The sequence below is a fragment of the Trachemys scripta genome, chromosome 7, assembly GCF_013100865.1.
Source record: "Trachemys scripta elegans isolate TJP31775 chromosome 7, CAS_Tse_1.0, whole genome shotgun sequence".
Classification (NCBI taxonomy): Eukaryota; Metazoa; Chordata; order Testudines; family Emydidae; genus Trachemys; species Trachemys scripta.
In genome coordinates, this window is record NC_048304.1 from 26,747,524 (window position 1) to 26,772,464 (window position 24,941).

The 24,941-nt window shown below is 42.0% G+C and overlaps 2 protein-coding genes across 9 annotated transcripts in view; one reads left to right on the plus strand and one right to left on the minus strand.

Annotated features, from left to right (window-relative positions):
* Positions 1 to 24,941, minus strand: part of CACNA2D3 (calcium voltage-gated channel auxiliary subunit alpha2delta 3) — a 713,664-nt gene that overhangs the window by 86,521 nt on the left and 602,202 nt on the right. The gene's annotated exons all lie outside the window — the stretch shown is intronic.
* LRTM1 (leucine rich repeats and transmembrane domains 1) lies at positions 854 to 24,922 on the plus strand. The gene is made up of 3 exons (XM_034777597.1): positions 854 to 992; positions 17,148 to 17,744; positions 24,489 to 24,922. Exons 1-3 carry the CDS (start codon positions 854 to 856, stop codon positions 24,920 to 24,922), a joined length of 1,170 nt encoding a protein of 389 aa, XP_034633488.1.

Consider the following 24,941-nt stretch of genomic DNA (forward strand, 5'->3'; position numbering starts at 1 on the left):
AAAAGGTGCATCCTCACACCCACTGTGGGGAAGGCAAAAAACCCACACTCCACCGAAGTCAATTGTGATGATGCAAGAAAAATTCCTTCCCAGCCCCCCCTTTAAAAGAGGCGGCTAGCGTAAAGCCCACAGCAGGTCCAGCCTGCCATTCGCATCCACTAGGGGAGGGAGGGTGGGTGCTGGCGTCCTCGCTGCATGGAGCAAAGAGACTTGCCCCGTCCCCCCAGATTTCGTACCTTTATGCAATTCCGCGGGGGGGGCGGGGGTGAGTCACTGCTGCAAAACTGACCATCGAGCACCTTTTTTACAGCCGTTTCCTCCCCCCACACTCCCCCAAAAAGCAGAGCTGCTCTTCTTTGGGTAAGCCCCAGACAAAATCTGCCCCACTTAGTTATGGTGCAGTCAATATCCTGAAATCAAACTCTGCTAAGTTCTCAAGCAGCATTTTTCTTACTTTGCCTAGCTGTAAACTTCATTTATTATCAATGGAAATATCGCTGGTTTGTGTGTGTATGGTGAAATCAACTTGCCAACATTTACCAATAAATCCATCCAAGCCTAAATAATTTGCACATATTGCATAGCTTCTCAAACTCTAAAAGCAGTAGCTTCCTTTCACCCCATACTTTCAGCAACATGGAAGCCTGTAATATGGTCCTTAGAAAATACCTTTTCTAATTCTGATGAAACTATAAGATGGGAAAAGATGAACACTGAGCCATGGACCGTCATTTTGGAAACTGAAAGGGATGGAAAGGTCTTGGAGAAAATTTGAGTCACACAGGTCAGCCTTTTCATTACATTTGAAAATTACATACTACAGGAGGGAATAAAAGCAAATCAAGCAGACAAAATGTTGGCCAAGAGTGCTATAGATATGTGGCTAGAAGAGGCCCTACGTCAGGAGCCTTTGAGGTCATGCCCAAAATTAACGAGCATTAAAACAGAAGTGATAAAATACAAAGGGGGCATTCAACTGCTACCTGATACAGGTAAAATATGTCAGTTTATTCTATGTGTTATCATCAGTCACTGCTAATGAAGTAGAAGTCAGGTATAAACACTGAAGAAAGAAGATGTGATCAATACTGATGTGTCTCTTCAATTTCAGGGGGAAAGCAAGAGGAAAATAACCTAGTTTATGTAGATTTTTCTTTATGCTCGACTACAGGCACTCAATGTGCTGTCATAAGTTTGCTATCCTCTCAACTAATGCATCTGCCTGAACCAGAAAGTTCATCCTTCAAACAGCATCTGCGGGGACAGTATAATAGAACCTACAGTAAAAGCTTGCAGACAACTTCTGACAGAACAAACTACTAAGGGCATCTCAGTATCATGACAGTTAGGAAACATTATCCTCATTTAAATTGAACACTGAAATGTATTCCCAGAAGTTATTATGCTCTTATTTCTCTTTTCTTTTTGCAATCACAGAAAACATTTCACCCAACACAGAAGGAAATCTTGACTCTTGATGAGACTTAGATGTAAGACACAGCTAGCCGCTGACGTGGTATGTAAATTGTGATTCTGGACATTGTACAAATACATAGAAAGAGATGGTTCCTTACTCTGACAATCTTACAGTCTAATTCAGGCCTGCACAACTCGTAAAGTGGCGAGGGCCATATTACTCCAAAGAAAACAGCTGAGGGCCGAAATCCCCCCCACGCCACCTTCCCCGCGGAAACAAACCCTCCTTCCCCAGCGCCACCCCACCGAAACAGCAGTATTGAACCTCAGTAATATGTTATAGCGGGCCCCTAAGGTAGTATAATTAAGGTAAAAGAAAATTGTCTTTTGCTAGAGGTAGAATAAGATCTTCCCCCCACTTTGTAATCAATTTCCCTGTTGAATGAATGAATGAGGTGTGAATGAGGAAGGCGTGGAAGGCAGGCACCTCCAGACAGCTGCAACCTTTGGAGAGGGCAGGGCCGGCTCTAGGATTTTTGCCACCCCAAGCAAAAAAATTTTTGGCTGCCTCTCCTTTCTTTTTCATGCCCCTCTGCCCCCACCCCCACCCCAACTCCACCCCTTCCAAACCCCTTTCCCAAATCCCCAACACCGGCTCCTCCCCCAGCGTGCCGCATTTCTCCCCCCCCATTGCTTCCTGCGGGGCCCCCCGTGACCTCCTGCCATAGCTCACCCGGGCGTGCCGCCGCTCCGCTTCTCCCCCCTCCCTCTCAAGCGAGGGAGGGCAGAGAAGCAGAGCGGCGGCGCATTCAGGGGAGCAGGCGGAGCAGAGGTGAGCTAGGGTGGGGGGGCGCAGGAAGTAACGGGGGGGGGTAGAGGATCCACTCACCTCCGCCGCCTTCCCCGAGTGCCCCGCAGCTTGGCTTCTCCTCCCTCCCAGCCTTGCTGCGCAAAACAGCTGTTTCACGCTTGGCAAGCCTGGGAGGGAGGGGGGAGAAGCGGAACAGCGGCAGCGCGCTCAGGTGAGCAGGCGGAGGAGGAACGGAGGTGAGCTGGGGAGGCGAGGGCACTTTTTCCCCATGCCCCGGAGTCGGAACCTATGATGGCCGGTGCTAGAATGCCGCCCCTAGAAATGTGCCGCCCCAAGCACCTGCTTGTTTTGCTGGTGCCTGGAGCCGGCCCTGGGAGAGGGGATGGGAGCCAGACCAGATCAGTAGAACAGGTCAGCCACCAACTCACCACTCGCCTCCTCAGCTCCCCTCCCACGGCTCGCCTACTCACCCCCTGCCACTGCCTGCTCGCTCGCCTCCTCAGCCCCCCCACCCTTCCAGCTCAACGGCTCACCTGTCCCCCCGCCACTGCCCGCCCGCTCGCCTCCTCAGCCCCCACCCCCGGATTGCCTACTTACCCCCCCCGCACCGCCTTCCCACCCCCCCCCCTCAGCCCCCCCCCCCACCGGCTCACCTGCCCCCCTGCCACTGCCCACCCACTCACCTCCTCAGCCCTCCACCCGTCCGGCTCACCTACTCATTCCCCGCCATTGCCCGCCCGCTTGCCTACTCAGCCCCCCTCCCTCACCTGCCGCTTGCCTACTCACCCCCACCATGGGCCGCACAGTGAACCCATCTACTCAACCCCTGTGGGCCGCACAGTGAGCCCACGCGAGCCGCATGCGGCCCCTGGGTCTAATTACACAAGACACGCAGACCTGGTCTAATTACACAAGACAAAGAGTAACAGATAGATAACATATAAAAAATATACAAAATACTTTTTTTAAAATTGATTTCCTCCCCTTCCCATCTCTCTGACCCAGCACCTCAGCCAATGTGTTCGTTCCTCCATTGCTGACCCAACTGGCCCACCCCAAAGAAACACACTGTTATCTACCTTTTGCATTAGTTTTCCTCCCAGGGTCACTGCAATTCTAACTCAACACTCAGTTCCTCCACCCCTATTCCTTCTACAGTCTGGTTAAATTAAATTGCTATACCTGTTAAAGGACTGTAACTGTCTATTATTATTATTATAACTATCCACACTATTATTTGTAAGACCTCTTAGTGGCCTATTTTGGAGATACTCAGCAGCCACATCAACTGTGTTTCCCGAGCATTTATCATTTCTGACAACAGCACAACAGCGGCACATGTGGTAAAGGGGGAGGACATCACCCATATACCTTTGCTTTATTCTCCAGTTTCATATAAAACCTTTCTGAAGGAGAAAAAGCATTTTAAAGACATGGCGAGTGTTCGAAAATCTGCCTGCCATTAAGAAAAATACCAAGAGATTCTTAAAATGCTGAAGTAATATAATGCTCTCAGTGCCTGCTGCTACCTCATTTTTAAAATGCCACTGTGGCTATCCTATTTTCAGCACGCTAGTTCGTTCGGAGCTAGTACAGGTATGGTTCAAAGGGCTAACTATATTCAAAGGGAGCAGGTGACAAAAACCCACAGGTAAGCATAAACAAAGTGATTTTAACAGAGGGCTAGATGTTGGGGAGGATATGAAAAAGTACAGTAGGGTCACAGAAGCAACAATAAGGAAATAAGTGGAAGAAAATGCTCAACAACTTAGAGGTCTCGACACAAAGGCAAAGGGTATGGGGAATAAACAGAAAGATGGAAGTATTAATACATAAGTTAAACTATGACTTATTTGGCACCATAGAGACTTGGTGGGATAAGTCTCAAGACTGGATTATTGAGATGGAAGGGTATAGCTTTTTCATGAAGGACAGGCAGGATAAAAAAGGAAGGAGGTGTTGCATTACATATCAGGAAGATATACACTTGTTCTGAGGTCCAGAAGGAGGTGAGGGGCAGACCAGTTGAAAGTCTCTGGGTAAAGATAAAGGGGTAAGAAATAGAGGTGATGTCACTGTAGGGTAGACTACCATAGATCACCAAATCAGAAGGGGAGGTAGATGAGACCTGTCTAGAACAAATAACAGAAATATCCCAAACCCAAGACCTGATGGTAATGGGGGAATTTAACTACCCAGACATGTGTTGGGAAAATAATATGGCAAAACACAAAATTTCCAATAAGTTCTTGGAATTTATTGGGAACAACTATTAAAAAAATAGTGTAAGTAACCAGGGGGACGGTTATTTTAGACTTGATTCTGACCAACAGGGAGGACTTGGTAGTGAATCCGAAGGTGAAAGGCAGTTTGGATGAAAATGATCCTGAAATGAGTTTTCATGATTCTAAAGTAGAACACACAGAATTTCAAAGGGAGAAGAACAGAGACACGGGGACAGCAACATGCCATGAAACTCTTTGTAAAATAAATCTGCTATTGAAATAGAGAACAGCAGCAACAAGCACAGGTATCAATCTCACTCTTGGAAAGAAAGTGAGAAAGAAAGTATTTGCAATATCCCTACTCTATTTGCAATATCCCTACTCCATTTGTGAAATGGTACAATCACTAATCAACAGTGATGTTCCAGTTTCTATCCAGCTCTATCCATACTGACATATGCTTGCTGGTGATGACTGCAGCATAATGCATATAAAACAACACTGAAGAGGATTACTGTCTCGCATTATCTAATATATGCTACAGTGTAGTTTATTGTGCTGTTGTACACCTTTAATACCTTTTACAATTACTGATTCAAAATGTAATTCCTTGCAGAAAAACAGAGAGAAAGCCTGATCTAAAGACTATACTGGGGTCTGATCCTGCAAGCTACTGAGTAGAGCTGGTTGGAATTTTATGACTAAACAGCATTTCCCCCCCTTGAATATGGTGTTTTGTCAAAGCCAAATCGTTTTGCTGAAATGTTTCAGTTATGATGGACTTTTGATGAAACAGGTAGATTTCCAATGGTTTCCTGCCAGCTCACCTGATGCTGGGGACTCTAGGACTTCCAGTGTCCTCAGCTCTGGAACAGTCTCACCATGCAGTCTGCCCCAGGGCTGGAGACCCCAGGACTTCTTGGAGCCTGGAAGCCTCAGTTCCTGGCCCCATAACAGGGATCCTGGAAGCCCTGAGAACCGTGGCTCATGTCAGGGCTTTCGAACTCCCTGCAGCAGAGCTGGGAACACAGGTTCCCAAGATCCACGGCTGCTTTTTCCTTGTCAGTCCACTAGCGCTGTCAAGGAGCCAGGAGCCTAGAAGCCCTCAGACCCACGGACATGGAGCTCCCATGCTCAATTTTGTTTCAAATTTTTTTAAATAAAATGTTTTGATTATTTCAAAAGGAATTTGGGAAGGATTTTCTCTTCTGCAGGCAATGTCAAAAGTTCTACCTTTTGATCTGAAATACAGTGGGTTATTTTTCAGAATTTCCTGTAGAACAGGAATTCTGACTTTTGAACATCTCTACCACTAAGCAATCTGTCCCTGATCCAACTGAGTATTTAAGCATATGATCAAACAAGTGCTCAAGTGCTCTGCTCAGGGCCGGCTCTAGGCACCAGCAAAGCAAGCAGTTGCTTGGGGCGGCAGATTTGCAAAGGGGTGCAAGAATCCTGCATGGGAGCTGAGAACCAACAGGGGGCCCTGGGAGCTGTAGTTCCTTGGTTAGCTCCCTGCCTATAGAACCAGCCCTGGAGCAGGGAAAGAACTACATTTGCCAGCATTCCTTTGGCCACTAGCAACAGGAAAGGGTGTGGGAAAGGAGTATGGAACTGAAATCTGCAGCTTGCTGTGAATGGTAGGAACAGAGCCAGCTCTAGGTTTTTTGCCGCCCCTCCCCCTCGCTGCCCCAGCTCTGGCCCCCACCTGCACTCCCCTGCTGCCCCAGCCCTGGGCTCCTCCCCCCCCCCCCGCACCTCCTGCCGCCCCAGCCCTGGGCTCTTCCCCCCCGCCCGCACCTCCTGCCGCCCCAGCCCTGGGCTCTCCCCCAAAGAAGGAATTGGGGGGACTAAATGGACGGTGCACCTCTCTATCTGCAGCCTAGCAAGCAAGGGAGGTATGTGGATCCCACTAGAATTTAAAATGAAAAGTAAGGGAGGGGAGGCTGTGGTCCTGGGTAGCTTTAGATACAGTACCAGGCACTTAGGAGGATTTCCACTTTTGAGCCATGGAAGCATAAATTGATTTTTCCTCTCCAGATATAGCTAATATTCAGAAAGGGAATCTAGCACCTGCCTTCCAGATTTGAACACCCTCAAAATTCAGGAGTGCTCAAGCTCAATTTGGGCAGCTGTTACTTCATTTCCCCCAAATCAAATATACTGATCCACTGTAACTTGCTGTAGAAAAAGTAGAATAAATTGAGCAAGAAATGCTTCCCAGTGGTTATTAGGACTGGAATTGCTATTTTCAACAGCCATTGCTTTTTTTTTTTTTTTAAGTTTTAGTTTTATTTGTTTAAAAGGAAGACCGTGATATTCCCCATAGAAACAAAGAATGGAACAAAAGAATAATAAAGGCACCTCAGCTTTTCCTCATTTATGGAGGACAGTCTTATAATATGCATCCAGAGATCCTCCAGTCACACAAGCTGAAAATTGTTCCACTTTACTGCAGTTCTGCAACCATATGGGAACCAATCCTGTCTGTGTTCTGTGCACATCCAAAATTCCTGCTGAATGACCCGCCCTGGGAGCGAGTTACCAGTGACCCAGGGCTGGGGCAGCAGGAGGGTGCAGTTGGGGGGGCGGGAGGGAAATGAGCCCAGGGCTGGGGTGGGGGGCAGCCAAAAATTGTTTTGCTTGGGGCAGCAAAAAACCCAGAACCGGCCCTGGCACTGCTGGCTCAGGGCCAGAATGCTGAGAACCTTGCCGAAGTCAGTGGGAAGACTCCCATTGATTTTAATGGAAATTTCCTAAAACCAGAAATATAGCAGTTAAAAAGCTAACAATTTTATATCTGAATTAAATTGAGATTAATTCTAGCATTATGCCCCATGCAATCCCATTGAACTCCACACACACTGTTGTTCATGCAACTGTTTTATTTACACAGGTATTATGTTAATGAGAGAAATCCCTATATGAATCCATAGAACCTGTAGTTTCAAACATTCATCTATCCATTTAACTGAATTGTTCATGCAAACACTTTGCCGCAAAAATGGTAGAGGAACTATTGAAGTGATAAATGCTATTTTGTAGTAGAATTAGAGATCTGCAGCTAAAGAGACAAAGTATCGTATTTTATTTTACTATCTCATTATACACTGAGTGTGTTTTAAATACCACTAAAGAAACCATCTTTAGCAAAACCTCTTCCAATTTTGATAACAGATTATGTATTAAAATAAACATATAAAACTCACAGAAAATTAAATTTCTATAGTATTAGAAAATACTCTGTCCCTAAATTTGTCTTAGAAGTACCTTCATAGTCACCTGTGACTGAAAAATGAAATTTCTAATTAAATGCTGCTACAAAAAATCAAATAAAATACACCAAGAAAAGCTGACAAAAGAACTTGTTCTTTGGTGTAACAGGAGTAAATAATCAAGCATGATAATGAAATTGATCCCAATTTATACTTTTCAAGCTGGGGCAAAAATGGTCTAAAATATCTAAATATCTAAACAACATGTAAATCCTATACTTTATCTTAGACATGCTTTTCCAATTGCCATTTTCTTTATCCTTTTGTTTCTATTACTTTTATGTCAAGTAACATCTGTTTCCATTTACTGTAGCAGCAACATGAACTCACTAATTAACTTTAATCATACTTATCTGACATACATTTTATCTATATCTGCAAAGATGTACAGCACACACAACAGCTTATTATTATAAGTTGGGAATTGATTGAAAATTGAAGCCTATTTTACCGCTGCTACTTGTAACGGCACCAATAAGTATGCAGACACATGAAATTTGATTTAAAGGCCTCTGGCTGCAACTTTATCTAACTTGTAATTAAGTGTAAGGTAATCCAGCATCGCTATTCCCTGCGGTCATTCTTGACTCCAAAGGCCTTGCATCCCCTAAACCAAACCTTCTATCAAAAAGACTGGGTTCATTGTAGGGGGGGTGCTTGCATCTGAGCCAGACCATAAAAGTCTGTCCCGCAAGCCCGCCCCTCACCTACATGTCTCAGACCCTGCTTATTCCAACCCGCTGCTGGAGTTTTGGGGAAAGGGGTTATCACAAACCAACCTCACAAAAGGCTCTCAGCCAAAGTTGTTATGTACAAACAAAATACAAACTGAGTCTCCTACTGGATTCATATCCTCACCTCATCTAGCTGAAAAAGAAAACTGAAAACTTCCAGGGCAAATAAGTGACCCAATAGGCAAATGGCTGCTCCTGTCTCAGACACTGGCTACTCCCAGATGCATCAGTGGAAAGCAAAAAAAAAAAAAAATCTGCAAAAACAGTAATTATGGAATAAATTGCTCATAGGGGAAATTTCTCCATAATTCATGTCATTAGTGGTTAGTTAATGGCCTGAAGTGGAAGGATTTATATCCCTTCTAAACATTTTTTATCCTATCCAATGTACCTATCCAATGGATGCTCTCATTAGCCATATACATTTCCAAATCTTATTTGAATCCTACTAAGCTCCTGGCCTCAATGATATCTTTTTAGCAATGAGTTACACAGGTTAATTACGGGTTGTATGAATAAGAACCAAAGGAAGGCAAAATAAGGCAAAAAGCAAGACCAAAATGCTGCTCCAGCCCCCACAATCAGTTTTCCAAATGGAAAGACCATAACTTCCATCCCCAGATTTGCTCTCCAGCATCTGACTAAAAAGCTTTTGCTTCACTCCCTTGAAGGGTTAAAGCCAAACAAATTGTAACTGCCATCAGAAGGAGATAAGAGTCACCTCTTAAACAGCATCTTACATTGTCTCCCTTAAGCTATGCAGTAACCAAGCAGGGGCACTGGCAAGGTTTGACGTTCTCAATCCCTAGCTGGTACCACTCTCCTCTTCCCCCAGCCCAGTCAATCAGGAGCTTCCACCTCTCTAGCCAGCCTGGGAAGACACACATAAAGGACCTTGGGAAATACACCTAGTTAACAGTTTATGAGTAAACTGTGCCTCACGCAGAGTTGTGATGGTTCTCAAGGGAACCCATGGTTGTGGGGCATCTCACTACCAGCTGCTCTTAGCATGAGGAAGCCTTGTCTGTGCCCGCCATGGGTCAGCTCCCTGACACCACCAGCCGCAGGCAGCACAAGCTCTTCTCTCTCAGCCCACTGGACTCTGCTGTCCTCTGCAGGTTAGCTATAGACACACTCCAACCCTCAAGTCCGCCAAGCATTTCCCTGGAATGCCCAGCCCCTGATCCACTGGACACTCACAGAATTCCAGATTCTCTGTTCCCAAATGAACGGTGCCCCACAACTTACCAGTTGCACTTCCGCTTAACACACAGAACTTAGATTAGTTCACAGAGAAAGCAATTATAGGTTTATTTAAGAACAGAGATTCAAATGATAGCTATCAGAAATACTGGAAACAAAGGGTTACATATAAAATAAAATCCTAACATGCACTCTAGAACCTAAACTTAACTAACAGCACATTATTATGTCACGAGAGCAAAGCTAACCCAAAATCCTTCCAGCGTCTTACAGCCTGGCTTGGCTGTCATCTTCCAATCATGAAGCAAACCCACTACCAGCTTATTTCATAGGTGAAACACACACAGGTATTCCTTTGCAACCCCAGATATATCAAAACAGTCCTTTGATCTTTATTCATAAACAGGACACCCTCCTACTTTGTATTCCTTTCTGGAGATTTTGCGACCTCTTGTTGATGAGTTGGGGGCTTACTATGCAGAAGGGTATACATTGTTAAGTATACAATGCTTAATTTGCATATAAATAGGCAGATAGATAAGCATCTCTTGCCTGTCCAAAAGGAACATATTTGTCACCTCCTGGTGAGCTGCTTTAACTCACAGACCTTAAGAACATAATGTCCAGTGTAGGTAAATAATTCCTTACATATGTTTACATACATTTTGTAATGGTTATGAGAATGAGTATGTTACTAGCTTTCAACAGAGACCTCACATGGCACCTTTTAGTGAATTATTATTCATATAACTGACCCAGGGATTCTCTGAAAAACTCTATCCACCCCCTGTGCCTTCTTTCTGTTGATATCAAGAGGTTCCTGGGTCAGAAGAGTGTCTCACAGATGCCTGGCCATCTCTTCTGGGGGGTAGGTGGGAAAGCGGTATATGCGAATGGTAGGTCCTTCCCCTACTTCTTGCCCTCTTTGTGGAACTTAGCTCCACTCGGGGAACAAGTTTTGTGGAGTCCTCACACTCCTTGAGCACTAGGACTGTCATCAGGCCCAGAAACTGAAAGAGCTTCTTGTACCCTCTCACCCTCTTGTATCAGAATGTGGCCCATAGCCAGGAAAGACTGGGATAGTCTCCCATGATACAATACTATGTTTTCTGAAGCAATATCATGCTTATTTTGCAAGAGGTGATGGGTGGGCTGTTTCAATACTATTCATGGGTTTTGTCCACCAGCCCAATATGAAGAAGAGACTGTATTGCTTTGAATTGCATCAGAGATTTCCAAGACAAGATTATTTGTTTAGCTAGTTTAAAATCATCCATTAGCAGAATGGAAATCTAATGTTCACACAATTTCTAGGTTAAGCAACTGTTGCTATTTTAGCCAATTCCATGTCAAAAACAGAAGGAAAGTACAAGAATGAAATCACCAGAAAGTACTGTCAGGTTTCAGAGTCTCTAAGGTGCCACAAGTACTCCTGTTCTTTTTGAGAAAGTACTATGTAATTCAGTTTATGAGCAAATTTCATATGTAATGATGCCTTTCTGTACTTGATATAAAAAGTATTAGAAACAGAATGCTGTAGCTTTAAAGTGGTGGTTCTTAACCTTTACTGCAGCCTGCACCCCTTTGGTTCTCAAAATATGTTCTCGCACCCCTTTTCAAAAATCAAAATATGTTCTCGTACCCCTTAAACCTAAAAAATATATTCTTGCACCCCTTAAACCAAGATATATTTTTGTTCGTATATTACAGTAATTGTTAAAAAATGTATAATGTTAATAAATACATAGGTTTGATGAAACAAAGTAGTTGTACTTATGTGTCTGTGATTAATTTGTGTTTTCGATGATTTACCTTCTAAAAAAAGCTGGCATGTCTCGCACCCCCAGAAAGGGCATCTCGCACCCCCAGGGTGTGTGTGTACCCCAGGTTAAGAACCACTGCTTTAAAGTATTTGAAACATTTGTTTGTTTATCTTCACATTATTTCCCTACCGCTAGATTCTTGTTAAATCCAGGGTGTTTCTCTGTAAATAGAACCATTCTCATGCACACTCCTCCTTCTGAATATGAAGAAATCAACTGCTTTTGGCTAAAACTGTGACAAACTATCTTCTAATCATTGGTCAGTGGGGTGTCCCCACTAAGGGGCAGCAGGGATAGAGGGTGTTAGTTTATTGGGTTGTCTTTACATTTGTGATGGGAAACATCATGTACATCATGTTATATCCTGGTACACCAAGACACAAGTTAGCTTAAGTGGTCACAACAACAGTTGCTGCACCACATCAAAAAAGAGAAAGAAATCTTAATATTCAAGTGCCGAGAAGTAGAACAGATTTTTATGGTTACTCTGTTTCTGGCAAATCTCTACTTGTATCAATATTATAATTTTCATCACATCAGACTTTTCTCTCATAACCAAAGCATTACTACCAACAAACACGAGTAGCACATGTATTATAGGGTGGGAAAAACTCTGTTTACAAATACATATCTTCACTGATTTCTATATAAGGAACACATACACACACGAAAGGTAGATTAACAGATTTAATCATAGGTTTCCAAAGTTGAACAGGGTATGAAGATTCAACTAAAAAAAGCAATACCTTCTTATATCACAATGCAGAGAACATAAAACAAGTGCTGTGTTATTGTTGGAAATGAACCTCACAGTGCTTAACTTTCAATGACCTTGCCCTGTGAACATCTTTTCAATTTGTTGAGTGCTAAAAATAACACAATTGTAGCTGCAAAGGATTACCCAGACTAAGATAGGCAGTTGAAAGGCATTCTTTACAGCTTCTGTTAGTTCACACAAAGTTAGTTCACACAAGAGCACAGGAAATACACCTGGATAGCAAGCCCTCTTTTATACACACACACACACACACACACACACACACACACACACACACACACACACACACACTCTCAGATCATTGAATTCATCAGCCTAGGGAAAACTTTATTAAAATCCGTGGAGAATTTTTAAAGTGAGAAAAAACAGAGCCATAGCAGGAAAAAATAACATGAAGAGTTACTGTATCCTGTAACAAGGTCAGGAGTTGCTAGAGGAGGCCCTAATGTCAGTCATCATTGATGCAAGGGATGGGATATGTCAAGGATGGAGGAATGGCCTCTATTGCAGGAAATGCAGTGAGGCAACACTTAAGGCAAGGGCCTTCCCAACTGCTGTAGCTTCAAACAGCAAAACATAATTATCAGAGATGTGGAATACTTCTCGCTAGCAGGGCTGCTGAAAGTGTCATCTCTGAGTGTTACAGTGGCTTGTGGTAGCCCCATTTACATCTAGGTCAATCCTAATTAAAATTAGTCCCTATTAAGCCAATATTTACTTCCATTTGTGCATGCATTTGCAGGGGGAGGGATAGATAGCAATATCTTAGAGCACAAAGGTTTGGAAGCCTTTGTTTTAACCTTTTATATAGTTTGGTATTAATATAAAGGCCACTACTCCTGGCCTTTAAACTCAACGTGTTTGGAAAGTCAGAGCATTTAAGTGCTACTGTGGTGCCATGTGACTCACGTTCATAGGATTCTTTTTCACTGTGTTGTTAGTCTTTCATCTCGAACCAACATGATGTGTCATTCATCAAGGGTGTAATAAACTATAGTCTATCATCTACAGCAGTAACTGTACCATTCTCTGGACGAAAAGTTATGATTACCTTACAATGTCAGTTGCTCTACATTTTCAGTCACTGCTCAGCTTTCCTTCGATTCTTTTGACTGGTATCAGATACAGTTCAACAAAGTACAACAAAGTATTATACAGTTCTCATTTTTCCAATTTTTCCTCACCTTCATTGAACAATTTCTATTTAGTTACCACATTTGTAAGATGCCATAATTTGGGGCGGGGTGGGGGAAAGTATAAAAGCTCCACTTTGGAAATGAATCTGCAATACCAACTCTCCTCTCCAAACTCAGGGCCAAATTCTACCCTTGCATATGCCTAGGCAACTCCCATTGGAATCATTGGCAGGTTCGTGTATGTATGAACTGTTAGGACATCCTGGAGCAGAGACTTGTCCAATAGCAGTAGAGGCCAAACCAGCCTTTTCTGCATATATCTGACCAGGAAATGTTGTCATTTTCTGCTGTAAGAACCACCGGTCTTATGAATTCCTGCTTTTGTCAACTCCAGGTAAGACCAGTGTAATACCCATGAAGGCTACCTAGAAATTACAGCTAATATAGCCTATAGTGGTCCACCTTCTAAAGAAGAAAGACTGACAAGAATATACTGCTTTGCAATCTATTACTGGATCCTATCCAATTCAACGTCCTGCTCCTCTGCCACAAAGCCCTAAATTGGGCTGAACCCTGCCCATATCTGTGACCATTGTGTGCTCTCTGTCTCTCTCTGTCTCAGGGCAGCATTCATTTGGGGCATTTCAAGTGAAAGGGCCCCATATGCACCTATAAGGGGCCTTGGCCAAAGTTTTCTGGGTGAATAGTCTGGGTTGCAGATCCAGCCTCTGAAACAGTCAAGACTGAGTCCAAACTTTGCCACTTCCACAGCATATTGCAAGACCCACCTCTCTGATAAAGTGTTTTCCTACTAGGAGAGTGGAGTACCCTAACTCCAACCGGAGTACAACCTTAGTATTAAAGTCTGTGTAGGAGAAGTAGGGAGTGGATTGCTGTGCTTCCTTCAAGGGGGCAATCTTACTTATATTTATATAAGATTAACTAGAGAAGACAGAACTTCAGAAATTAGTTTATAAATTATTGTTTAAATAATATAGAGGCAGAATTTGGCTCTTGATCTCCTGAAAGCTCAAGCTAATTAATTTACATACCAAAAATTAAGCAGAAGCACTTTCTGCATCATCCCATAGTATTACAAATAAGACTAGTAGCTGAGTTCACTGCAAGCTGTTCATGTGCATCCAAAGACAGAATTTGGTCCTAACAATGTTACGTTGTATGGTCAGCATTTGGAGAGATTTGACATTTTCTGATGGTGCAGTTTCAAGACAAAGCTAACAGACGTATAAAAGTGAGCATGTGACTTTAAAGGAGCTCATTATACCAGATTTCACATTCCTTTGAACACCTTATCGCAGCTTTAATTCTATGGCAGTCATAAGCCATTAGCCCTTTTACTATTGTAAATGCTACAGTGTGAAGTGTTATTTTATTTCTAAAGAAGTTAACAGTGAGATAAGTCAATATATTACCATGTGAAATATGAGTTTTCAATCAAATGTCACTTAACATGTCAATGCATTTGCGAAAAAAGCAGTCCAATATTTTTAGTATCCATACAAATATGTTTGCCATCCTCACCGAGGAAGGCACCAGCACTGTGTTCCCATGCAACAAAATCCTGTCAGCACAGCTAATCCCTATGGATGTCAGAAGAATAAGCCCCAGAAGAGCAAACAACTGCACTGTCAAAACCATGTCATCAACATGCAGGCCTATTCCTAGTATTATTACACACTCCATTGCCTCCAATCACAACCCAGGAAAACTAGAATCCATGTTCAGAGTCATTGGATCTTGAGGAATTGACACAGCATGGCTAATAATCCCACAGAATTCAGAAACTACATTGGATTTTAAAAAGGCAGCCTTATTTTTGTGCTTTGGATTTGAAGCAGATTAAATAATAGGAAAGGGTAGGCTATCAGGTCATGATTTGTATACTACAGCTGTCCAGTTTGAGTTGACAGACATTCTTTGCAGGGCTAGTTGACTGAATAAGAAAGGCAGAGAAAAACTCTGAGAGTAATAGGTGGACTATAAAAAAAAAGTGTTATTGAGGGGAAAAAATGAATGCAATAACAACCAAAGCTGATGGAGTTACTCACTAGAACAAATAGTTAAAGCTCCTTTGTAAACTACAGTTTCCTAAAATGAAGGTATAAAGGAAACCGGATTAGTTCATAGTCCTGACACACACTTCAAGTTGTAATATCGTGTAAATTACTGTTATAACTAAACTTGGACTAAACCTTCTGCAAGCAGGACAACGAGAGAACCACCATGAAACGTGAGCTATAATTTACTTTTTAGACCTATAGTGAAGTGCTTTGTAAAGAAATATTGGCTTTGCCAACCAGCGTCTATTTTTAACTTTACAGTGGAAGTTATTGTTTAAGTTGTTTTTCTTGTTTCTGACACTAACAATTGCAGAACGGCATAATGCTACAGAATATGTTTCTTGAACACAGAATTCAGGCATTGTAGCAACATTTTTCAAATACAATTTCATTTAGAGTGTTAATTGATAAGTGGTTTGCAAGGTAAATTGTAGTCATAAAAATCCAAACCTTTCATTTACAGATTTAATATATTCAATACTGAAATCTCATTCTGTTGTTCTTTAAAGATAGTGTTCCCTGTTACTAATTAATGTTTAAGCTCTACAAGTCAATATGCACTTTATTTTCTAAGGCTTTTAAATAGTAATTGACTAGAAGCTTTTCTACTTTGAAATAACAGATAATATTAATGATTCGATGCATCACAAAGACAACTTTAAAAGGGATTTATCCACCTATTGCTCTGATTCTCTGGAGCCAAAATAATTCATATGGGATCAACAGCCAAGACTCCCCAATATATCTTTATTATTCCATTGTATGCATATTAACATAACTTTAGGCAGCATGATGTTTTTAAAGGAATAGTGTTAACCACATATGACAGGTACAAGGTATTATTATTTCAGTCAAAGCCAACTGGATCACTGTCAGGAGCCATGGGAGTAGATAATAATTTTAAATATTAAATATCATTGAGTACTCCTGTGACCTCATTTATCATTTTAACAACTGTACTTGACAAATGTTTGCTTAGTGGCTAGATGTTCAAATCTTTGGAAAGTACAGCTGGCATTCAGATAAGGGAATTTCAATTAATAAGCATAAACATGGGTGGATATTTTAAAGAACAGACCTTAAAAAAATCTGGCTCACTGGAAACTTTTGTTGAATTCTCTGTAGTGAAGTCTTTGAAGATTATTGTTTTCTCTAAAAGAACACAAGCTTAATTCTTTAAGGTGCAACATGCAATCAAAACAGTAAGTAAACAGGGACTGGGCTTGCAACTTTAACATACAGTGAGTGGCTCGGAATCACTATCACCATAGAAAGATAAACATTACAATTTAATATCCTTGGGAACTCTATGGGAGTGTTTCATTCCTATGGGTATCCAGCAGCTAGAAATTCATCATATTTTTATAGCAAGGGGCTGATGGCTAAGCTTGCTAAAAGTTATTTGCATTTAAGATAAAGCCATGGAAAGTAGCTCAGTTTGAAACTAGAGAAAAATTGTCTTTAGTCTACATTATATGAGGTTTCCAAAATTTTATCTAGGGCTGATTCATACTGTTCTGATGTACCGAACTGTGAAACAAAGGTGCATTATTGTCCATTACCAAAATGTACATCTTTTGTCTATGCTCCCAATGTCTGTATTACAAAACACACTGATTATAAACTAGTTTCACCACATTATCACTTCTTTTACTTCTTGTACAGGTGACTTGCTTTTGGTTTCAAGTATCATTGTACTAATGCATATGGTATGTGGATGCCCCGAAAAGTGCCTATGTCATCAAACTTCAAAGACAGTGGACTGCAGGAATCAAGGACTTGTTGAAATTCCCTCCCACGTACCTCCTGAAACTCTAATATTACAGTTGCAGAATAACCATATTTGGAGAATCAATCAAAATGCATTCAGTGAAACCCCTTTGCTCAAAATTTTAGACTTGTCTAATAATTCTGTTTCAAATTTGTCATCGGGTGCTTTCCAAGGACTACGATACCTACAGGTTCTAAACCTAACCAAGAACTTGATTCATTACCTAGAAAACAAGACTTTCAGTTCCCTCCCTCAATTAAAAGAACTGGATTTGTCCTCCAACAGTATATTAACTTTGCCTGAAACTCTAGGAAATAATACAGGGAATATAACTTTATTGTCTGTTAAGTATAACAAGCTTCAAAGACTGGACAGAATTCTGCTGGAATCCCTCCCAAATCTGAAAGTTGTTCTTTTCAAGAATAATCCATGGCAATGCACTTGTCATGTCATTGGCCTTAAACTGTGGCTAGAGAGCTTTTTATACAGAGGTAAGTAATTTTCTCTATTAGATAAAATGTAAAGAAAATGGCTTAACATATACTTGACCTGTCTGAGCTATCATGTCTTTGATACCCAGGGCCGCCGAAAGCGGGTTCGGGCCCCGGTGAAATTTTTTTTTCAGGCCCCCCAGCAAGGGCAGACCAGCTAAACAGGGCCGATGGGGGGGGAGGGAAGCCGGGCCCCGGTAATTTGTACAGGCTTCCCCCCCCCTCTCGTCGGCCCTGCTGATACCAGAAAGCACTTAAGCTCATACTTAACTCTCTCTCTCTGCTCTGGACTAGAGTTCGGCAAAAATAACTGATTTTTCAGACTGCTGGAAGTTCAAGAACATAAACTCAATTTGGATTAAACTGAATCCAAAATTTTAAAAAAATATTGGTGAATCAAAGGAAACATAGTTTGACCCAAAGCATTTTGTTTCCAGACTTTTTAATTAGGCTCAATTAAAAAAAAAAGAAAGAAAGAGGAAGTAGAGGTAATGGTTGTGGTGCCAGTGCCCACCTTATAACTTTTTGCCCAGTAGTTAGGGCACTCACCTGGGATGTGGGAGACCAGGTTTGAATCCCCACTTTGGAGCAGGAATTTGAACGCCCTGAGGTTAGTGCCTACCAGGCTATTGGCTAGTCTGGGGAGGTCTCTCTCAGTGTCTCCTGGTGAAGCTGCTTCCTTTTGTATAAATAATTACTCATTCTAGTAGGGACTTGAGCTTGGGTCTGCCCCATTCCAGCTGAATGCCCTGACCACTGGGCTAAAACTTATAATACAGAAATACACAATGCCATGGTAAAGAAAAAATGAACTTATATGTAGTTTAAAAGCAGCACAAAGTTGTTTGGCCATCTCTCCACTTGCATTTAATCTCTTCCATTTATAAATCCATTAGTTATTCTACATAAAAAGAGAATAAGACTTAACTCTGTTTTTTGTAAGTCAGAAGTTGTCTCGCTCTGCTTTTGAATGGCATTGCAATGCTTTGTTCTGAGTAGCTTTAGAATCCAAGATGATTTAGATAAAAGAAAAAAAATCATTTATAATCCTAAAATATTTGGGTTTTTTTAAGTGTATCTGTTTTATATGCAGTGTAGGCAGTGAAAGGTATTAAACATTAAAGGAAGGACTGGCTTTGATTGCTGTGGGAGCTAGTCAGACTTTGAGAAATCAAAAGAACAAGACAATCCTATTTCCTCTAAAATAAATGTTGATGCATGAATGTGATACAAATATTTCCTTGGTTTCCTATCTGTATGTAGGTCAATATATTGGCATGGTACAATGCAACAGCTCATGTGAAGATGCTCTGTGTCTTCTGTTTGTCCTCTGTTACACAATTGCTATTCAGTATCCATTGATGGCCTTCACTCATAGTTACATCTTGAAGATGAGATTTGGTTTGTGCACAGAAGGGTGGAAGGCTGAAGAGATGAGAATGAAAGGAAATCTGAGATGCCATAACCTATGACAAATTGTCCTTTGTTGTGCCTAAATAGAGTTGCTTTAATCATTCAACAAACAGAAGAGTTACCGTGGAACTAACCAACTAATTGCCACTCCTTATTTCTCCTTCTAATTAACTTTTAAGTGAGTTTGTGCGAGAAACTTTGCAAGAATAGCCTTAAAAACCTCACACTTTGGTTACTAGAAATGTTTAAAGTTCATATGCACACTTCCTTGTTAAAATGAAATGAATATAATTGGACAATTTATATGTCCAATTAGTGAATTGGTAACAAAGTCAAGTCTCCAAATATTTCACCACGAAATTCTCACTACTATCCAGTCACCCACTGATAAATAGAGTATACCACAGGTAATCACTAAATTACACACATACACACACACCTCAAAATTTTATTTTTATTTCAGGAATTACCACCATGAGAAGAGACATATTTCTTTTTACAGTATCTCTCTTTTTATACTGTGGCCAAATCATTGGGCCAGTTCCTTAGCATGCCCAGAGCAGATGGAAATCAGCATTTATTGTCTACCTGAAGGAAATGGTTAGCCTAAGGGGAATCTCCAGCACAAGTTAAGCCATTCTAGCTGGGCACAACTTAAAGTGGACTTGAGGCTGTTCTAAACTGTGCTGGAGGCACAGCTCCCCAGGCATTCTAGGAGTGGGGAGCTGGAATGATGGTGTAATAGCACCTCCAGAGTCATCTGTTCTAGAATCAGCACTAGCACAGATAAGGATCTGGTCCATTGGATCTATGTTAACGCATGTACATTTAATTAAGTTCCATCAATACAAGATGCCTGATACTTGGCTAGGTAACAGGTGGAAGGTGGTATTAGTTATAGAAAATAATAAATAAAATTAAACAAGCTTTTAAGCCAGTGATATGTGCAATTTATCAAAATAGTCAACTGGCTGAGTTGAAAGAGTGGGTCTGTAATTTAACTAATAAAAATTAGTCTCCCAGGGTTAAAATCATACTACTTTCTGGACTGTTAAAATATTAAGTTATTTCTTTCAGCCCCCAGGCTTTTGTTAAATTTTGCTGGACCTATTCCCCAGAACAAATTTTAGCAGGGATTGTGAATTCTGTATGCAGCGGAAGGTAATGATCCAAGATAAGCATATCAGATTATCTTAATTACTATGCCAGCAGCACAGCTTCTTTAGTTTATCTCAGAAACACAGCCATTGTTTGGCAATTCAGTGATTTTTTTTCTTGTCTCACCTTTGCTTTATACAAATTTGTCCAAATTGCAAAAAATGAAGTGAAATGCAACACACAAACCCATTTTAACAACCAGTGTTGGAAGAAGTCTGGATATTCTGTACTCTAATATTTCTCTAGTATTCTTCTTCTGTGACTTATACTAACCAACATGAGTTTTGTTCCTGTAACAGGGTAGCTGGCCCCTTAAATGAAACTGGGCTCAGCTCTTGCGTTCCAGTCAAGTGCATCCTAGCTTGATGTAATGAGGTGGGTGCCTGGCCCCAGGGAGTTATAAATGAGAGTCCAGAACACTGATAGAGTTTAGAAAGGAAGAAAGAGTTCTGAGAATGAAGAGCACTCAGAGGAGGGGATGCCCCTAACGGTGGAGCAGTGAGAGTTCCCTCATTGAGCAGTGAAGCCAGATCAGTGCTGATGAAAGCAGAAGGTACGAAGGCAGTGAAGAGGTCACCTACAAGTTTCCCCAGGCCCAACAGCCATGATCACAGAGAGCTGAAGGCTGAGAGAAGCAGAGGGAAATGCCTGCTGGCTCTCTGAGGTGGACAGCTAATGCTGACGGGCCAGAGAGAGCTGAAGGGTATATGTACTTGGAGGGGAGAAGGGGGTGGTAAATGACTACAGACATAAAGAAGGGAACCGGAATAAGTTGGAGAACTACTGACCTTAAAGCATTGGGATGCCCAGAGCCTCGGAGGAAAGACCTGTCTGTTGGGCCCAAGAAGTGAAACGCACCCTTTTTGCTTGGTAGGATTGTCTCGTGGAGTTCTTTCTGCTATTGGAGAGGACATCTCACACTGCCAACAAACACTCCTGTGCTAGCAGAGGCATCCACCCAAAAACCAAGCTGTCTGGTGAAGCGTTCATGGATTGGGGTGCCAGAGTCTGCTGCTATGTTCTGTGAGCACTCCTGGAAATGTCGGGAGTGGGAGAGAGTGGAGAAGAAAAGGAAACCAGAACTGGCAAGTCCAGAATGGAGCAATCGGGATGACCATCGCCCTTTCCAACTGGAGTTTGTGCAGGACACATGACAAGAGTGGTGGGGGAGGGAAGGGGTAGTTGATTCAGTGACCATGAAGAACTTTGGCTAGCGAACGGAGTTGAGGCGTCTGAGATCCAAGACTGGTTTAATCCCCCCTTCTTGTGTACCAGACAACAGTCTGAATACTTGCGCCTCTCTGCAGGATGGAGTCCACCTCTAGGGTAAGAATACTGTTGTGAGAGTGATCCCTGGCATGGGATCAGCACAGGGGATGTGGAAGAGGCAGAATCACCAACTCAATGGTATAGCCATGTCGAATGACACCCAGGACCCTCTTTGTCTGTTATTGCTCTCCATGCTAGCAGAAAGAGTTTGAGATTGCACCCAAAAGGGGTGGCTGGTCAGACTGTTGGGGTGCAAAGTGGTTGATGGCTCTCTAGTTGCACTCAGAAATATCGCTTAGCAAAGATTGGGCGTGTTGTGCAGATGACTTCATTGTCAAAACAGGTGGATGGGATCTGTGGGCCTTTGGGCATTTCTGTGGAGGCTTACAGATGGTAGAACTGGGGCCATGAGCTCCAATATGGCCAACCTGGTTGATCCTGCTGTTGCAGCAGTAGTGCCCAAGGAGCTGAGTATCAGTGGCTCCTGGGCTGAGCTAAGGTAGGGTATTGCCATGGTGCCATTGGGACCTTCTGATAGGTATGTCTTCAGAATGGGCAGCTGACCATGCGTAACATCTGGATCCTCAAACTCAGAGGAACCAGAGTCCTTGCATGACTTGCATGAGGTGCTTTTTAAGATGGAAGACTCTGCCTTCCCATGAACAAGCAGGGAAGGAGAGGCAGATACTGCATCTGGATACGGTGTGGGCTTCCCCCAAACAGTACAGGCAGTGTTGATACTCATCGCTGAGGGAAAACAAGCAAGGACAGAAAGCACCGACTTTGAATCCCGGCCTCTTTGGCATAATCCAATACCTAGTACTGGTTGCTGGACGGGGGGGATTGTTTGGCAGAAAATGGAGAAGCACCGTTTCAAGTGATGAATCATACCAAACTTTTAGAAACAAGAAAATTACTACAGAAACAGCAAAAATCTTGACTATATACACTACCGAGACCAGGGTGCTGTAGGGGGTAGAGTGAGTTGGGGATTGTTTGGCAGTTAACCGCCGAAGCGACATCTCCAGCCCTTAAATCTACAAAACTTCTAAAAAGAATAAAACCACTACAAAAAACTGAAGAATCCTGACTAAGTATGAAAATAAAAACAGTTTTTCTAAAAAGTTTGGAAAATGCATCACTAAGGACAAGAGGACAGCAGAAGCTCTGACTCGGACCATGCGGCGTTGGGAAGGTACTGAAGATGTGGTCGGTCTGCCCCACTCTTTATCACCTTGGGCGAAACCATGAGGCAGTGCAAGTGTGCATACATGGACCGATGGACATAACTACTTTGAAAAGCTCCATGCACTTGCACATAACCCCCAGTGGAATACAGATAGGGACCATCACTTGAAGAATAAAATATTTCTTGAACTGAAGGCAACTCAAGCAATTGATTCTTGTTGCATATACTTCAATAATTATAGAGAATGTTTTAGTCAAGGTAGAATTCTAGTTTTCCAGTCCAACACACCCTTTTCAGTCACTCATAACCATGGAAGGATCAGAGCTGCAGAATTTGGATCTTCAGCCAGATCCACACTGAAAATGTCCATGTATGGAAGTCTTTGGATCCAGGCTTTTGGTTTGACCTGTTACAGATCAGGGATTCAACTGCTAGGCTCTGATTCATCTTGGAACATGGCCAGTATTTGTGGGGAAGGTGGCCTTAGGAATTTGGTTTGGGCCCATCTTAACTCACCACCTTCTAAAACGAATTCTTTTTAAGATTAAAATTTCCATGCCAGGCCACAAACTGACTTGATTCAGTTACTTTTGAATTACGCAAACATGAAAATATACAATGGTTCTAGGCCTAACCAGTAGCTATGGGACCATGATATGTGGGATGGTAAGGGAGCTGACCTCTGATACATATGTGCTCTAATGCACTAGGGACTGATCCTGCCCTACTGCTTGAACAGGAATGAAAAGGCTCCTTACTCCATTCCCCCCTCACCAAGTTCACCCATTCAGCAGAGAGCAGGAACCAGCCCTAAAGGTTGCATGGGGCATGGGTCACTTGCAGGTTTAAACTAGTGTAGATGGTGGATTCTCTGTAACTTGAAGTCTTTAAATCATGATTTGAGGGCTTCAGTAACTCAGCCAAAAGTTATGGATCTATTACAGGAGTGGGTGGGTGAGGTTGTATGGCCTGCAATGTGCAGGTCAGACAAGATGATCAGCATGATCCCTTCTGGTCTTAAAATCTATGAATCTATAATAAAATACACAGGATGTGCTGTACGGACAAGTTTGAAATTAGAAAAGTCAACTGGTTTATTTTTCTAACTTTTGTATGGAGAATATTGGTTTTGGCATGCAATGTGAATAGTATCACGCTTTTATAAACTATGAAGACAAAATCAGGGCATATAGAATATTTTATTTTCACAATTTGCTTCATGGCAAATGTTAGCACATAGTGCCAGAACCATCACTACTTCATGGACTATTGCTGTGAATGCTAATAGGAAATGTTTACAGAAGACATATTGTTTCCATTTATGTTTATTAAAAAAGTAGTGTTAAGAATGTACCTGGTAACAATATCTCTTTGTTTTCATTTATGGCTTTACACCTGCCTATTTTTATACTACTGGGTGTGTGTGCACGGTGGGGGAGGAGGGTTGTTTTGTTTTACTATAAACATTGATAAAGTACAGGTAAGTTTACTCCTAATTAATTACTGGTTACAAGTAATTGCTTATTTGAGTATATAAAAGTGTTATAATCCTAGTCTTTAACTAATTGGAAATATACACAAAATAATATATGGTTGTAAATTCTTTAAAAGTAGAAAAATGAAGCAGTTTATAAATTCCATTGGGCTTCATTTAGTTTTTACATCAGAAAATTCAGAAAGCCAAAGAGCTCAAGATTTGAATATGTTCTTTTCAGGAGGAATAAGTGATGGCATTATATGCTCAACACCAGAAAATCGGAAGGGAAAGGACCTCCTCAAAGTTCCTTATGAGATGTACAGGGCATGCCCTCCCTCAGCTGCTCATGTGCATCTGGCTAATGTTCATCACCATAGCTCTGAGCACAGAAGTTCTCTGAAGCACACTCATCACAATGAAAATGGAGAAAGTAGCCATTCAGACTGTGAACCTAAACCGAAGCCAAGGCCAGTTAGTTTGCGTCATGCAATCGCCACTGTAGTAATAACGGGAGTTGTCTGTGGAATCGTGTGTCTAATGATGTTGGCAGCTGCTGTGTATGGTTGTGCCTATGCTGCAATTACTGCTAAATACCACAGAGAACACTTGGCCCCAGTAACAGAGCAGAGTCGTCCTGAGGAAAAAGAGCCATTTGATAGTTCCTTGGCTTAAGTTACTTTTGGTCTTTGGT